The sequence below is a fragment of the Columba livia genome, chromosome Z, assembly GCF_036013475.1.
Source record: "Columba livia isolate bColLiv1 breed racing homer chromosome Z, bColLiv1.pat.W.v2, whole genome shotgun sequence".
Classification (NCBI taxonomy): Eukaryota; Metazoa; Chordata; class Aves; order Columbiformes; family Columbidae; genus Columba; species Columba livia.
This window is the reverse complement of record NC_088642.1, coordinates 74,575,349-74,592,596: the sequence shown is the minus strand read 5'-3', so window position 1 is coordinate 74,592,596 and position 17,248 is coordinate 74,575,349. Positions and strand designations below refer to the sequence as shown.

General features: G+C 43.5%; 1 protein-coding gene across 1 annotated transcript in view; it reads left to right on the top strand.

The window, feature by feature from the left end:
- The first annotated feature begins 2,377 nt into the window (after positions 1-2,377).
- The window catches only part of GRIN3A (glutamate ionotropic receptor NMDA type subunit 3A), a 74,327-nt gene continuing 59,456 nt past the window's right edge, over positions 2,378-17,248 (top strand). The window contains exon 1 of the mRNA XM_065046403.1: positions 2,378-3,733. Within this exon, the coding sequence (XP_064902475.1) occupies positions 3,020-3,733 (714 nt within the window). The 5' untranslated portion in view covers positions 2,378-3,019. The remainder of the gene's footprint in view (positions 3,734-17,248) is intronic.

Below are 17,248 nucleotides of genomic sequence, written 5' to 3'. Positions count from 1 at the left end.
AACAATTGTGCTCTTTTCTGCATGCATATGTACAGAAATAAAGCCAAAAAAATTAGTGATGCAGCTTTCCAAATGCTACATGTATACACTTTGGTGGGGTTTATATCCTTTCTCAGATCATTATCTGAAAATGTTCTGGCCTCTGGCTCCAAATCAGGAATTACTTACAACAGTAGTCCCAAGTATGGTACTGCATGATCACCAGGAAGAGCAGAGATTGCAATCTGCTAATAGATATCCACAAACAAACAAAAGAAGCAGATACTGAATGATTTTCCTTTATTAATTTTCAGAGCTACTTCAGTAATAAGTTTGATTACATTTTCTGAAACACTTGCATTTTTAAGCTAGTGTCACCTGTGCCCTAAAGCCAGATAAATATCTGCTACTATAATGAAGCTTCAAATAAATGACAATTTAAAGCTGTCTGTTAAGACATGGAAGAGTAACTGTTTCTTACAAAAGTAAGTCCCACATGAAAACCAGCAATTACCTAACTGCACAGCAGAGAAGTTACGTGCTTACCAGTTCTTTCCAAACCTGACAAAAAGAATGCAAATACAGATAACGCCTCTGGAGTTGCAGAGATCTCAAGTGAGCTCGATCTCACAACCAGAAAACTAAATTCTGTCTTTTGGGGAGGAAAAAAATCTTTTTCTCTGCACTGTGTGAAAGGCACCATATTCAAAGACAATTCTCCCAGCCAATAATTCCTTATTGCTATTAGAAGGGACTTTGAATACCTGTGTTAATATGATCTAGTACTTCAAAACAAAAGGAAGAAAATGGACAGGAGGAACCCAGGTTGATCAGAGGAATAAAAATGTGCTTATAATACTAGATGAAAAAGGAAGAAGAAAAGGGGAAACATGAAATTGTTATTAACTCTTAAAGTATTTGTTCACCTTTACATGTAGCAGCTGGTCTAGTCAGTCTTGGCCTACAGACCACCAGTCTGCCATTCATAGTTTTCCACCTAGGAACCAATTTTGCAATCATATATCAATTTAGACAGAGCACTGTGAGAGAACCACTAGCTTTGCTGGTCATTTGGGAGATGTTAACAGCAGGCAGGTATGACGAGTTGCTAACATGATGGAGATAAGGGTGTAAGAGACGGAGAAATATCAGCATAGCTGAGACCTTGGTAAGACCTCGCTTTGAAGACTGTACACCTCTGGTGACCTCCCCTCAAGAAAGATGACTTTATATCAGTTCAGACCTCTTTGGAGGATAGTGACCACCTCTCTAATACGGCGTGATGAAAAGTGTTTCCTTCTACATAGATCTTGTGCAAGCCAAATTAAGAAAAAGAAACAGAGCATGTGATGTTTCTTCACAAATAGCTCTGAAGATAAAGCTCAAAGAAAGGGGAAGAATGCTAACATTCAGAGGAGAAAAAGTCTACAAGTTAAAGAAAAACGTTAGCACTAGGTCAGCGTAAGCTCATGAAGAAGTTACCACTCTATTTCTAACCACTTCAAGGAGTGGAATTCTCCAACTGTCCTTCCACACGGACGACAACAGGAAACCTCGCTGCATTCAACCAGCGCTAAACCAGTCAGGGAAAGATGGCAGGGCTCCCGCAGTCAGAAAACATATTCGAGTCTCCAGGCGTCCCCCGTGTGGGCAGGCAGCTTGAATCTTGCTGCCAGGGGAGCCGCGGGACTGTTTCCCCTCTGATGGACAAGGTGGCTGCGGGAGAGGTCTTCCTCTGACACCCTGGAGATCGATCACGGCACAGAGACACAGCGCTGAGGGTGTCCGTGCCCCGATCGGAGTGCTGAAGTCTCAGACCTAGGGTCAGCACAGCTCCCGACTGCCCAGGATTAAACCAGAACCGAGGCAAGGACGGGACTTTCCCCAGCTCCTTCCAGACACACACACACAAACGGCCATCTCTGTTCTGCCCTATTTTCTCTTAGAATAAGGGCCTTCTGTCATAGAAGCAGTTTTAGAACGTGTTCGTGGATTGTAGAGCATGGATGTCAGGTCCCACATGTCGAAAAATGATTCGGTTTGAAGAAGCAGCGCATGAGAAAGGCATCGAGCGCAGTCAGGGCTGCATTTCCCGCCGAGCGCGCTGCGGCGGCGAGGAACGCGGTTCCCCACAGCCGAGGGGACGAGGGGAGCCGCCCGCCTGCAGCCCCTTCTGGGAGAGAGCAGCTGGGGATCTCTTCCCGGCGCCGGAAGACTGTTTCAGTTCTCTGGTGCTGTGATGGGACAGAGACCCGCGACAAAACCTGGGCGGAGGTTCCCGTCGGGGCTGTGCCGGGACGCTTCCCCGAAGGGAGCAAGCAGGCGGCGCGGAGGGAGCGAGCAATGCACCGAAAAGCCTCTTTCCTCCCTCGGGCTGCCCGCGGGGGAGGCGGTGACTACAAGTCCCGGCTGCCCTGGGAGGAGCCGGCATGGGGCTGCCGCTCGCCGTCCCTCGCGGTGGGAGCGCAGCGCAGCCCAGCGACAGCCCTCAGCCCCGCCGGCAGCGCCCGCCGCGGCCGACCGGCAACTTTTCCCGTCGCCGGTCAGGGGAGTGCACCGAGGGCTGCGGAGGAGAGCGGGGCGAGAGAGCTGGAAAAGGAAACCTTGCAGGGGGAGACGAGCAGGGGGCTGAGGAGGGAAGCCTTGCGAGGCAGCCGGAGACGGGAGTGCGGGACAGCCCGGGGCTGCGGAGAGGAGCCGGAGAGCGGATTCCTGCAAGGGAACCGTGCAAGGGAGCGCACCGGAGGCTCGGAAGGGGCAGCTGGGCAGAGTAGCCTCGCAGGGGACCTTCTCGCTCTGTGCGGGGCTGCCGGGCGGAGCGAGCGCCCAGGCGCAGCAACCGTGCGGGGTCTCCTTGCCGGCGGCTGCGGGGGGCGGTGCGGGGTGCCGCCCCGGGGCCGGGCCGCTCCAGCCCCGCGGGTCGGTGAGGGGCGGGCCGGGGGCCGAGCCCCCCCTCAAGCCCCGGGGCGTGGGCGCGGCGGCGGCGGCTCCGTGGGCGGCAGCGGGGACGGCTCTGTGCGGGGGCCGCCCGCCGCGGCTGATGCCGCTGCCGGCCGCCCGCGGGGCGGCTGAGGCGGGCGGCGGGGCCGGGACCAAGGGAGGCGGCGGCGGGCGGCTCCTGGCCATGTGGCGGCCGGGGGTACGCGGGCTCCTGGGCCGGGCGTGCCTGCTGCTGCTGCCGCCCTGCGCCCTGGTGCTGGCGGCGGTGCCCGGCTCCGCGTCCCACCCGCAGCCCTGCCAGATCCTGCGGCGCATCGGGCACACCGTCAGGGTGGGGGCCACCCACCTGCAGCCCCGCATCGCCGCCTGGCCCGGGGAGGCGGCAGGCGGGCGGGGGGCGGGCGGCAGCCCCGAGGGGGTGAGCGCTGCGGGGCAGCGGGGCCAGCGGCTAGGGGACGGAGGGGAGCAGCGGCCGCCCCCCTCGCCGCGGGACGCTCTGCTGCTGGCCGTGGCGAACCTCAACAGCGTGGCCGGGCTGCTGCCCTACAACCTGTCACTGGAGGTGGTGATGGCGATCGAGGCGGGCCTGGGCGACCTGCCCCTCTTCCCCTTCTCTTCCCCCAGCGCCTCCTGGAGCAACGACCCCGTCTCCTTCCTGCAGAGCCTCTGCCACACCGTGGTGGTGCAGGGGGTCTCCGCTATCCTTGCCTTCCCGCAGAGCCGCGGGGAGATGCTGGAGCTGGACTTCATCTCGGCGGCGCTGCGCATCCCCGTGGTCAGCATCGTGCTGGGCGAGTTCCCCCGCCGGAGCCCGGTAAGGCACCGAGAGGCGCGGGGCGGCGGGCAGGGCTCCCCCCGCCCAGGGGCAGGGCGGCGCGGTGTCCCCCCGCAGGTGGCACCCGCCCCGCAGCCCCCGGATACCCTGCGGGGAAGGGCCGGGGTCCGGCCGGCGGGGGAGCGGGCACGGCCGTGGGAGCGGGCGCGGCCGTGGGAGACGGGCAGCGGTCGGGATGGGGAAGGGACAGTGTCTCAGACCTGCCTGGGGAGGAGGACGTTGTCTCTGGGGTCGCCGAAGCCACTGTTCCTAGTGTTTCACTACTCTTGCATCCTCTCCCGTTGTCTTCCCTTGCTCTGAGCCCTGGGGTGGAGCGGGACGAGCACCCTGTGGAAAGGCAGAGTTCAGTGGCAAAAGCTAAGTTCAGAGCCCGAAGTCATATGCCGCGTTAAGTTGTGGAGTTGAGAGGAGAAAGGGGCTCCAGGACATGTGCTGGTGAGAAGCTGCTTTTCTGAAGGGCCTTAGTTTGGCTTTTGGAGAAGGACATGTTTTCCAGACCAAAAGAAGATTACCAGAAAGAAAAAAAAATAGCTAAAACCATCACTGAGGGTATTACTGAACTAAATGCTGTGCTCTGTCTGTGTGTGGGTGCTGTAGGTTCTTCACCAGATGACACTTCTCAGTGAGGTTGTTCACTGTAATTTTACTTTGCATTGAACTTTCTAAAGCATTTGAATTTTCTTTACTTGTAGTTCGTGGATCACTGCTAGATCAGATTTTTGCTAAATCTAATTGACTAACTAAAGTAGTAGAAACTAAAGGCTGACAGTGTCTGCATTTGTGTATCTCAAATAGAAACAAAATGTATTGCATTTGACTCTTAGGCACAAATTGCAGTAGTATCCAGGGAAAGCTAAACTTTTTATTGTACATAGCTGGCAACATAGTATTGCACACTCTGGAAAAGGGTGATAGTTCAGTATTTTGCAAATGCATGTTTGATGCCAGTAATAATTTCCAGGCAAAAGAGTTGAGAGAGAATGGTCTGTTCTATGTGGCCCATGCAGGAGAAGTCGTGAGTAAAATGGCAGAAGCTGCCATCTAAGTAGCCAGGAGAAATAGTTGTTTTATATAAACAGAGATAGCTCAACTTTGCTCTGAAAATGTAATCAGATAAAAAGATTGCCAACAGAATTTTCTTTTTAAAAGCAAATAAAAAACCCAGCCTGGATCACTCTTTGACTTCTGCATTTTTAATTTGTGATAGACTATGACAGAAAAGGTAGGAAAAGAAAGTCTGTGCCTGGCAGCTCCTCGTCTGGAATTGAAGGTGTGACTGCTGTATGCTGGTCTGAACTCACTAGTTTTCTCTTCCTCAGCAAAACCCACAAAACCTGGGTTTCTGTAGACTTATGCAGAAACTCAAGTGTAATCAGTGCCACTGAATGCCGCTATTGATGTTCATTTGGTGCTAGCAGCATCCAAGTTGGCTGAGTTATGTCTATCAGCCTTGCAGCTACGCTTACAGTTGTACTGGAGTCAACAGCCAAAGCTTCCTGAAGACCAGACCAGGGCCTGAACCCATCTTCTCCTTGCTGTGTCTGTTAAAATCAGAATTATTTTCTCTTTCATCTTAGACATGGGTTGAAGTTCATCCAAAGATGCCTGAGGACACAAGATGCTTTAAAGGCATATAGCACAGGGTCAGAGTCATTGCTCCTTTCCACACACTTCAAAGCTCCTGCTTAACTTCCAAATTGTTCTCAGTGGGGAGCCAACTGGATCAATCTATCCAAATCAGGACTTTGTTCTTAAGCAGACATTTAAGTATCATTGTCTTCAGTGGCAGTGAAGCCAATGCCTGACATTGAACCTATGCTGAATAGAGTCTCTTTCTTTTCAACTGTGCTAAAAAAAAAAAAATCACTCTTCAAGGCTCTGTAGATTTAAAAAAAATCTCAGCCTTACTCAAAGGCCAGCAGGTAATACCAGTGTATTAGTCTCTCAAGACTGGCTTGGAGAGCCTGACATCTTTCTGAACACTCTCTTTTCATGCCTTCACATAATAAATAACATTTCAAGGCTAACTCTGGAGGCAGTGCTCCAGCAGTCTTACCTTACATGCTTCCTAGAATTACAGGATTTCCAACAGCATCTTGGACCAGGGGGGCCCTGGAAATTTTGGCCTCAGCCGCCTCTGGTGTCTTATCACCTGCTGCAGGCAGAGATTTTGTGTCATTCACAGCCCCAGCCAGCACTGGCATGAAACGAGCATACCACTGACCTCCTGCCTTCCTGGCTTGACATCTCCAGAGCCACAGACTGGTTGCTTCAACTGACTGGCAATTTTAAATGAGGCGAGTGTAAATGGCGGTGAGACAGACTGTGCTAATAGGCCCAGCATGCAGTTTTTTGGAGAAGAAAAGTCAAGAAGACTGAGATCTAACCCTGCTTCTGAACTGTGAAGTATCGGCCCCTCTGGAGTCACCCTTCCTGAGCAATTCCCCCTCCCTCCAGAACACCACACAGCACACCATGGGGGGCTGCCTGCAGTTAGCTTTCTTCCAGAACAGACAGAAGAAAACCCAAAACTTGTTTGCCCTTGAAGAGCATTTCCCAGTGTCTGGCATATCAGGGGCAAGGCAAATGTGCTAACGAACTTGACATTCACTGAATGCCATCTCAAGCTGCTTCTCCTCAGAATTTTTGTTAGAATGGTTTAAAGGTAGTAATGTCTAACAGGCTCTCATCTTCCACTTTATGCTGGGACAGGAATGTACAAGTACAACCTTTGTACCACTGCTGAATGTTAACATTATTACTTCATACAGAAGTTTATAATAAGTGGCTATTAATTGCAACTGAAAAGCACATTGATCTTTGAGCAAATCTGGCAAAATACAATACTTAAAATGAAAAGGAAGATACGGATCTGGACCTGAATACACTTCAATAGTACTATCTGTTTCATCTGTGACATCTGATTATAACACCTCAAATATGTGACATTGGGAAGAGATCCACAGTGTCACACCTGGGGAACTACAGGCAGCTGGATACCTGGAATGTTTTCAAAAGTTTTGTGTTTGCTTGAGCAACTTTGAAAGTCTGGTTTGCATTGAATTCTACTCTTCAGAAGCAAAAAAAAAAAAAAAAACAAAAAACACTAGTCTTCCCCTGCAACAATTAACAATCACAAAACAACAAACATAATCAAAGTGAGGTGCAGCTTTTGTTCTCTCACAAGCGACAGCTTCTGCTGAAGGTTCAGGATTGTGTCTGGCAAAATGCACATGTGGCTACAAGTGATGCTATGCAGAGTAAAATATGACATGCTTTTTCATTTTCATTTTTATTTGTGATTTAATAACTAACATACACTGACAGTAAATCCAGATGCTGTTGTGACCTAAAAAAAAGCTATTTACTTTTCCAAGTTTACTGTCACTCCAGTAAATTTTCACACTCTCAGTAAGCAAAAGTGACAATTTAACACTGTCATTCAGCAAGCAAAAAAAATGCTGGATTTCTTTACTACTGACATAATGCAAATTGCACTGAAGCTTTGACAGATCATTATTTTGGAGACAGCAGCTCATGAGCACTGATGTCATTGAGGCAAGGCTTGTCATGTTACGTGTGTTTGTATGAAGAAACACGCTTTATTTTTTCATTCTGAGACTGCCAATGTTGTTAATATTTTTCCCAGGGGTGAAACAGGGTACAAATCCAGGGAACATGAACCATAAATAAAGAGAGTGATATCACTTCTAGTACCACAGTTCAGAGCTGAGAGTTTGGGAAGAATAGCCCATAATATCCATTTTATAGCTGATAGTATCAGAAACACAGGGGAGATTATGTTTGCAGCAGCATTCTCTGAACTTCAGAACTTAGGGAGTGTTTTCAGTAGACTTCAGATAAATCAGTAGCTCTAATGCCTTTTTGCATGAAAAGGAATCTTCTCAGAGCAACGAAACAGAATAAAGTAAATCTGAATCATCAGTCCCTGCATATGCAGTCCGTGCTTTATCTGGTTTTCTGAGGAACTGGAATTGCAGCACTGCTCATTACCACTGTGACTTCAGAGAGGGTCAGAAGCATAAATAAATCAAGTCATAGTTTTAGGTTAAACAGTGACTTTCCTGGTGAAGAAGCAAGCTCAGCCTCAGAACAGATGCTGTAAAAGAAACTGACCGTTAATATTTAATTTTGGTTTGTTTTTAAAGGATTTGAGTTTTCTTTTGAAAACAGCTTTATAGTTTATACATATCAAACCACCCTGGGTGGGGAATTACACGTATTTTTGCTTTTGAGATAGCCAGGAGTACCATTGTGTGTATGGTATCCCCAGAAGTCATGCTGATCTGCAAAACACTGGCTATGCAGAGCATCAGCGAGGACAGGCAGGAATTACAGCAAGGGAATGAAGATGTGGAAAAGCTTCTGTCCAACTAAATGCACAAAGGCACTTATTCCATCTTCAAGCCAAAATTGCATTTTTGCAGAAAAGTAGTTTTGATTGGAAAAAAAGGAGAAAGAAAAGAAAAGAAAAGAAAAGAAAAGAAAAGAAAAGAAAAGAAAAGAAAAGAAAAGAAAAGAAAAGAAAAGAAAAGAAAAGAAAAGAAAAGAAAAGAAAAGAAAAGAAAAGAAAAGAAAAGAAAAGAAAAGAGAAAAGAGAAAAGAAAAGAGAAAAGAAAAGAGAAAAGAAAAGAGAAAAGAAAAGAGAAAAGAAAAGTAAAAGAAAAGAGAAAAAAAAAAAAGAAAAGAAAAGAGAAAACGAATAGAAAAGAAAAGAAAAGAGAAAAGGAATAGAAAAGAAAAGGAATAGAAAAGAAAATGAAAAGAAAAGAAAAGAAAAGAAAAGAAAAGAAAAGAAAAGAAAAGAAAAGAAAAGAAAAGAAAAGAAAAGAAAAGAAAAGAAAAGAAAAGAAAAGAAAAGAAAGAAAAGAAAAGTGAAAAGAAAAGAAGAAAACAAAAGAGAAAAATAAGAAAAGAAGAAAAGAAAAGAAAAAAAGAAAAGAAAAAAGAGAAAAAAAGAAAAAAAGAAGAAAAGAGAAAAAAAGAGAAGAAAATAAAAGAAAAAAGAAAGAAAAGATAAAAGGAAAAGAAGAAAAGAAAAGAAAAGAAAAGAAAAGAAAAGAAAAGAAAAGAAAAGAAAAGAAAAGAAAAGAAAAGAAAAGAAAAGAAAAGAAAAGAAAAGAAAAGAAAAGAAAAGAAAAGAAAAGAGAAGAAAAGAAAAGAAAAGAGAAAAGAAAAGAAATCTATTTTTCTAAGAAAGACTGCAAAACATGTACTTAGCTGCAGATGCTGGTAATTCAGACTATCATTGCTAATCTGACTTGGTCCAGATGTTGAAGATTGTACTAGTTATTGTGTAGATAAGGAACATCTACTCAGTCTCTCCCTGTAATCACTAACCCTCCTCACCTCATACTGCATACATAGTATGGCTCATACCTTTTGTGCACTTCAAGAGGGTTTGTGAGACGTGTCTTGAGGGAAAAAACGTTGAAAATTGAAAGGACATGCAACCCAATGTTCAGCTGCTTCTCTTTCAGCCAAAGATCTCTGTGCAGTTTTGCTCATAGTGAGCTTTTGATCTTGCACAATTTTAGGCCACAGATCTGCTATAAAATGAGAGTCCTTTTACATTGCCAGCTAATGTAAAAAAGCTTCATGCAACTGACAGTTTTGCTCGGTAGCCAGGTATCCTGTAGGGTCATTAATTCTTTCAAACACAGATTTTAGAGGCATAGCTGATGTTTTTTGTTGGCAGTGTTGTGTTCCTAGCACTATCCGAGAGGTCTCCTCACTATAATAGTCCTCTGTTAAAAATCAGTATGCAATATTTGCTAACTGATCCAATCTGCTGCCTCTCACACACTTTCCCCCAATATCATACATTGTCCTCACATTGTTATTTCAAGGATTGTTTTACCTGTGTTCCTCTGCTATGTCAGCTATGAGAGCAGCACAGTTTTCATAGTTCACTGTGTCATCAGCTGAAGCCAATCTGTCTGTTACCTTCAAGTTATAAATGATGTGTGTTGAAGGGAAAGGAGTCCTTGTTTGTATTCTTATCCATGGTCGGAAAGCCCTCAAGTTTTGCGACGTGGTGTTGTCATAACATTTGGGAGTTGTATTGGCACCTTCTGTATTTTGCATTTTGTTCACCTTTTTTGATACGTAGGGTCTGGTTGTTCTGTGTGTTGCACAGAGACAAGTCATCCTTGTCTCCTAAGCTCTCAGAGTCATAAGCACCACTAAAGGCATCCAGTCCTGTAAAACAGAATGTTGCAGCCTACCTTCCCATGGGGACTTCTTTAAGGATAGCTCCTCTGTCAACAAACTTTGCATACTCAGAAGCATTGGAAATGAAAATTCAAAACAAAACAAAACAAGAAAACTGATCTCTTTATTCCAGTCACAGTGTTTCAGGAGGATTCAAATGGTGAGAGTATTTTTATTTTCAGTTGTCTGCCCTAGATCCTTAATTTTGACATTCCATTGAGACAGAGTGAACCAGAACTCTGCTGGTGAACTTCTCCAAGTAGCACCTTTTAATGCCAACTCCAACCCCTCTCCTTTGCAAGAAGGCCACTCAGAAACTTGTTGAATTTGCTGACCTGCCATTTGGCTTTTGAAATTAAGGGGCCTTAGCATGATATATGGTAGATGTATATGACACTTCAAGGTATGAGAAAGTATTCTTTTCCCAGGTGTTTTGTTGCTTCTGGCGGAGCAAATTTTTGAGGTGAAAAGTATTTTCAGGTATATTAGTTCAAGACTTGGAAGTTGTTTGCAGCACTATAAAAGCAAAATCTTACAGCAGGCTTCTTTCTTAAACTTCCATGAGTTTCTTCAACATTTAGCTCAGGTAGCACAAAGGTGTTCTTATTGTACAGCATTTGTAATTTGTAATATAAGTCGTGAGGCTTGGTTTGCACAACCACCATTCATAGCGTTATTCACCACCCACGATCTCCTTACATTTTTATTTCTCTGGCAATTATTATTTAAGGAAATGTTGGACATGCCACAGTTGGAATGTCTTCTTATTTCACACTTAGGGGGATGCAAGTACTATAGGCTTTGAAACTGGATAGCACAGCTTTATTTGAAATGCATACACTAGAGATCCTTCATTTGAGCGGCTTCAAGTCAACAGTGAACAATCTATCTTAAATACAGCAGAGGGTTATTACCCAGATTTAATATGTGCACTGAGTCTGTAATTATATAAGGTATCTGACTCTGGGAATCAATCCTTAGATAAAATTATGCCAATGATCACTTTGTTCTTGAAGTACATCCAGTTCTGTCAAGTTTTATCATGTCACTTAGTCAACTTTATAAATTCTGTTATATTTTCAGTTCTATCAATTCCATTTGAAAAGGGTGGTGAAGAGTTAAGATTTGGGAAAGAGGTGGAGGCAAGGTGGTTCTTATAGTTAAATACTGTACAAATAGACATTTCCTGTGTAAATGGAAAACAAATACTTATATCGAATTGATATGAAAACTCAAAAGCAAAAACACCTGCTTTGTAGTTTGATGTGCACTTGTTCATTAACCTCCTTCCTCACTGTACTCATGATATCGTGCTCGATTCTGGAGAAAATATCTGACCTCGCTAGTAACAAGATTTTCTCAATCCTCATCCTGTCCTGCTTCGCTGATGCAGAGAAAAGCTGAGTTAACATTGAATTCAGTGCCATTCATGATGGGTTTTTTTGTGCTTTTTGCTATTCTGGTAGTTCACAAAACATCTTCCTTGCTGCATAGCCAAGAAGAAGTCTTTCATAAAATACTGCACAAAATCATGTTGATAATGAGTGATTAAAGTGTGACAGGGTGAAATCATTACTTATTACTTTACTGGATGATATACATTGTCAGAAGAAACACCAAAGAATACCTATCTTTATTCACTAAGTAAAACTTACAATTTGGCCAAAAAGTACAAATTTAAAGACAAATTACTTATGGTGCCAAACAGATTATTAACAAAGAAAACACTATCTAGAAATGTAAGTTGGGGTGTTCAGTATAACTTCACCTAAGATTTTGTCCACAAAAGTCAGAGGAAGTACCTCATCTTCCCACTAAAATGGAAGCAGAGTTATGGAAATCAGAAAACAGCCAAGGATCTTGTCGTACTGCATGATATTCAATTTAATGCTCACAATTAACTTCAATGACTACTTTTGAATGTTCTAATCTGTGGTATACTTAATGCGTTATTTGCTATTTAAACCTATGAAATATTGAAAACTCACTATAGCAGAACTTCAGGCTGTGTTGGATTACAGTTTTTAGCCATCGAACAAAATGTTTATCTCATGCATTGTAATCTTTTACTCTGTGGATTTCCATGTAATTTTTTAATGTGAAAGAAATTCAGGCATGGCATGTCTATAACTTATGTATTTATTGTAATTAGCAGAAAACTGGAAAAAGCACAGTTTCTTTTAAAAATCTAGATTGTCTTTCAAAGAAGAATCAGGCTATAAATCCATGTTTCTGTAGATCTTATTGCAGGGCTTTTAAAGACGAGAAGGATAATCTTTGCAGTTTTATTGAACAAGGGAATACATGGAATCTCACTGCAATACCAATCACTATGCATTGCATAGTTTACTCTGAATAGAAGGAAGCTAGAAACATAAATGTCAGTGACACATGGACAGAGAAGGAGAAAATAAAGTGAATTGAGGGAAAAAAAAAAAAAAAAGGAGCAGATGCCCTTCTATTTCTCTTTTTGTGATTCCAGAGCATAAAAACAAGGCAACTTAATTTTATATGAAAGCACTGTACAGAGAGCTGGGATCACCTAGCGCAGAGCAAAACAGCTTGCCCAAGTCAGGGTTGAATTAACAGAGCTCTCTCGATCGCTGGCTAAGGGTGCTTATTTCCAATGAGTAACGCTTCCCCAAAAAATACTGCAGACCTCCCAGAGAACTGCTAAACCACCATCTGGGAAGCAGTGAAAGGAACAGGGATTAGATCAAAGGTAGATCTAGTGGAGGGTCTTCTTGCAAAGGGTGTGAGGCCTCGGTGTGGGTGTGTGTAATTAGTGGAAGCCTTTTTTCCTCCGTGGTGCTGAGAATTATGGGAAGAGAGACAAACTGGGACATCTCAGAGCACAGTTCCACCTGATGCTCTGGCAGCTAGGGTCACATGTCTTCTGGTCAGCATTTCAGACTGCCAGGAGGCAGACCAAGGTCACTTTGATACACGCAGCATCATACCAGTAGATACCCAAAAAGGATTTCCTAATATGTGGGAGCAAGTTCAGGCACAGTGGCTTTAGGATTATGGCTTTGGACATCAGGGACTGTTCTTTACTTCTGGTCAGGCCTTGAAGGTCTCCACATTTTCCCGACACCCTGTCAATCAGCCAAATTGGTTCTCACCAGCATGGGGAGAGGATGTGCAGATGGTGGAAGTAACAGCAAAACTGGGAGAGAGATTTAAGCTTGAGTAGGCAGCAATGATAGATGATTCATTTGTTAAGGGACTCGCACTCAAGCAAAGCCATTTGTACAAGGGACTCCTCATCAGTGTGACTAAGAAGTTCACAATCTGGCCCCAAGTGCTTCCAGCTGCCACATCAAGCTACTAGCATTACTCTTGGTAATTGTGGACAACTACATGAAGAACTGAGAAGGCACCTGGTGGTGTGGCATTCCACAAATGACAATAAACCACAGTAATTGTTATGTGCCACCTTTGCAGGGCATTGTAATAAAATGTTTATGTGCAGCTGTCCTGGGTACTCGGTTTTGGTTGTAGATGGGGTTTCAGAACACGCCTCTGTTCAGGCCTGATGTTCACAACTCAGTCCTGAGCTTACTTTCCCCACAGTATAATACCATGCAGCCATTCATGAGCATCTTGCATCCATGCAGCATACACATGCCCTGTTGGTATAGGCAGAGTGCATGTGTGCACCACTGCTGTGCAAAGCAGCCATTCCAATCTCTGCGAGGTATGTAGGAGTGTTATCAGCAAGTTGAGAGATGATGCTGGACCTCTTGGGTGAGCCCTGCTGCATGAAGCCTCCCTTGCAATGCACTGCACCCTTCCAGGAGGGGTGAGCTGGGAGTGCCCTCAGGAGCTGACTGGAAGGTTTCCAGCTGACACCGGTTTGAAAAGGTCTGGTGTGCAGTGAGCTGGTTAATTAACTTTTATCTGAAAATTTTCAGTCACCTGAATCTGCATGGCTGCAGGCAGCAGATGGGGAGGTGGAGAAGGAGGAGGAGTGAACGTGAACACAGGTGCACCCTCAGCTGCCACTAGAGCACAGTAAACGGGGAAATTACTGTGATCATTTGATTGTTATTATTATATAGAAGAAATCAAATGTTAGGGAATTCAGAAGCAGGCACCATTTTTTCCTTTTCTTGCTATACTATTTTTATTACTTTTTCTTCACCAGCTTTCAGCTGTGATGAGAGTTTCCAAAGCCTGTTTTACAATGTGGAAATAATTTGAAATGCATTATAAAAATCTATGAATATGCTGCACAGGCATATTTTAAACATCTTAGTATTTCCCTAAAGGCATGCTATTCCACTTTCAGCTTTTTTAAGACTGTGAAGGAGATGATTACCCATGCTGTTCGTAAGATGTTTCACAAGGTTTCCTAACTTAAGACAGAGTTAAAAGACAAGACAGATCTTTAGGCAGAAACTGAGATTTGTTAAGTTAAGTTTTGCATTTGTTGCAAGGGAAGAACTAGTAGACATAGCAATTAATAGCCCAAAAGAGCAGCTGTATTATGCACCTAGCCCTCTCAATGATGCTACTGATAAAGCAGTTACATTACACTCATCTTAATAGTGTACTCACTCAAACCAGCTTAAAAATAACTTTTTTTTTTTTTTTTTTGCAAGTTAGATGAAAAGTCAGTATTATGAGTTCACAGTTTGAAAATTTTCCGGTGCTATTTTAGATGGAAGCGTAATTAGTTATCACTTTCTCAGCATGTAAGGCTCACTCATATATATATATATCAGTTAAACAGCTCTCTGTAGGAGAAAAGTCGTTTTTAAGAATTTACCGTACTCATTGTAAGCATCAAAACACAGGAAAAAAATAGATCTAACCTGTACTTGGAGCTGATAGCTGCCATCTTTTGAGAGTGTACTGGAGCTGTTTTAGGTGTGATTTACATTTTCTCAGACACTAACACCATGGGGTTGATTTTGCTCCGATATTGGAAGGGTAACAAGGTGAAACCGTTATGTGCCCAGGTTTCCTCTGTTTACATTGCATGTGATAAATGATAAACTATAGAGCTCCACATGGACAAATACATACCAAATAACAGCCTTGAGACAAATGTAGGTAAACAGTTACAACAAAAAGCATTTATCATTTTTGGTTTAAGCTTTGAGACATGAAAGCTTCAGACATCATTGCACAATGTGGCATTTGCTAAACAGGAGGTTTCAGGAGTTTATTCTCTTTTCCAGAGTACAAAATCAAGCCAGGCTTTGGAGGAAGGCTCCGCTCTTCTGCCATCTCTTTCCCTACTCATCCAGCAAGCACCAGTAATATTAGTGATGTTCCCTTGCCCCAGGATGGCAGAAGGAGCTGGTGTGGTGCTGTGTGATCCGCACATCCCCTCATCATTGCCAGTTCTGCAAAACCAATTTTACTGCCTGGCAAATGATCTGCTGCTGTTCCCAGCTTCCTTCCGACCAGACAGAGGGGCAGCTCATGCCAGACTCCCACTGGCGTCTATAAAATTGTCTACTGCAGAGCTAATGGGGGGAAAATGATAAAACGTGCCATCAGTGTTTGTTCCTCAGAGGTTTGGGGGAGAAAAACACCAATTAATTAGCTTTTTAAAAGCTCACATCACAATGTATCAGTATAGAAACTGGCTGGATAGGCTGGTACAGTTAACAATACCCTTGTGACCTCTGATTAGGGATCTTGCATCAGCAGTCAACACAGGCGAGACAAAATGATGATTATTCAGTCACCCTTGTGATCATCTTTTTATACACATGAATTATTTACATAGTACAGGGTACTTACACACTCCTTAATTAAAACCTGCTTTTTTCACTCAGTTATACCCCTAAGATCTCTTTAGAGCATGTAATCCTTCTAACGACATTTATTTCACACTCACTATGCCATAGTTTTTCTAATGATACCTTTCTTTGTGTAAATAGAAAATCCTTCAGTGCAGAATACTTGTGGGAAAGGATTCCTTCACACTGAGAATTTCTCTTGAGAGAGAGAGATGGCTGATTGATTTGTTTTGAATATTGAAGCCCAGAATTCCCAGGAACCCACAAAATTTTTTCAGCTACACCATTTTCTACTTACTCTTCCATTTTCAGTGTGGCATGTTCATTTCACTCTTTCTTAATCTTACCCATTGGTCTTTGTTCTGAAGTCCTGTCTTCCACTGTAGGATAATACAGATCCTAAATCAACAGAGTCTTGACTCCAGAAAAAGACCGCAAAGCTCTATTGTGATACAAATGATCAGCAACATAAATTGCTCATCACTCACTGTTCATCACAGTCTCTGAAGAGCACCAAAAATAAGACACTTATTTATAAATAGCTCAGCCTGCTAGATTCCAGTGAAACTCAATTTTGGATCTTCCCACTATTTTGACAGTGCATATAAATATGTAATATGTAGTTGTGTGAAAGTTAGCTGTGCTGCGATGTCCTCCTCGGGCATTCACAACCCTTACAGGTTTAGAGCAAAAGAATAGATTGCAAATTGAGACCTGTGGTGGGATGTAGCATACCACATGATTAGCATAAGAAAGATGCTTTGCTTGAGGGAGAATGGGAGCTCCTTGCCCAGATAATATTGCTCTTGTATTCCTCCCCAGAAGGATATTTGAAGAGGAAAAAGTGAGAGTTCGCAGTGAATAACATACCTACTAATCACAGACATTTTTTTCTGCCTGAAAACCACCTGAAATTTCTGGAACGAGCACGAGCAATATAGGCAGAGCCTTCCCAGAGCCTTCCAAAAATGTATGAAAGTGTTTCCTTTTACTTCACTGGCTTTGGATAGGGACCAGCTTCAGATATGGTTTTGTTTACTTGGCACATGATTTTTTTTCTCTTCCAATCTGATAAACACAGGAATTGGAGATATACATGAAAGCTGCAAATACTGTGAGTGTTCAGTATTGCTATTCATTTTCTATGAGCATTTGTCCTAGTGTAATTTGATTACTAGAATGTTCCCGAAAAGCAATGTTGAAAAGAACAAGAAGAGCTAAAGCGAATAATTTCATCCGTGTATCTATGTATTGTTTCCGATGCAATTGCCATTATTAAAAAAAACAAACCAATGTATTCAGACTTCCTGTTCATTTAAGTGTGGCATGGCTTTGCTTATGATGAGGAACTAGTACAAGAGGATCTATGGCTTGTTGCTGAGATATTAAAACTATATTCATAAGTGAACATAACACTTCTATTAACTTTAACTTTTAATTTTCCATGACTTTGCCTTATTTTCACCAGAGAGTTCTCTTCATTTGAAAATCTACAGAAAGC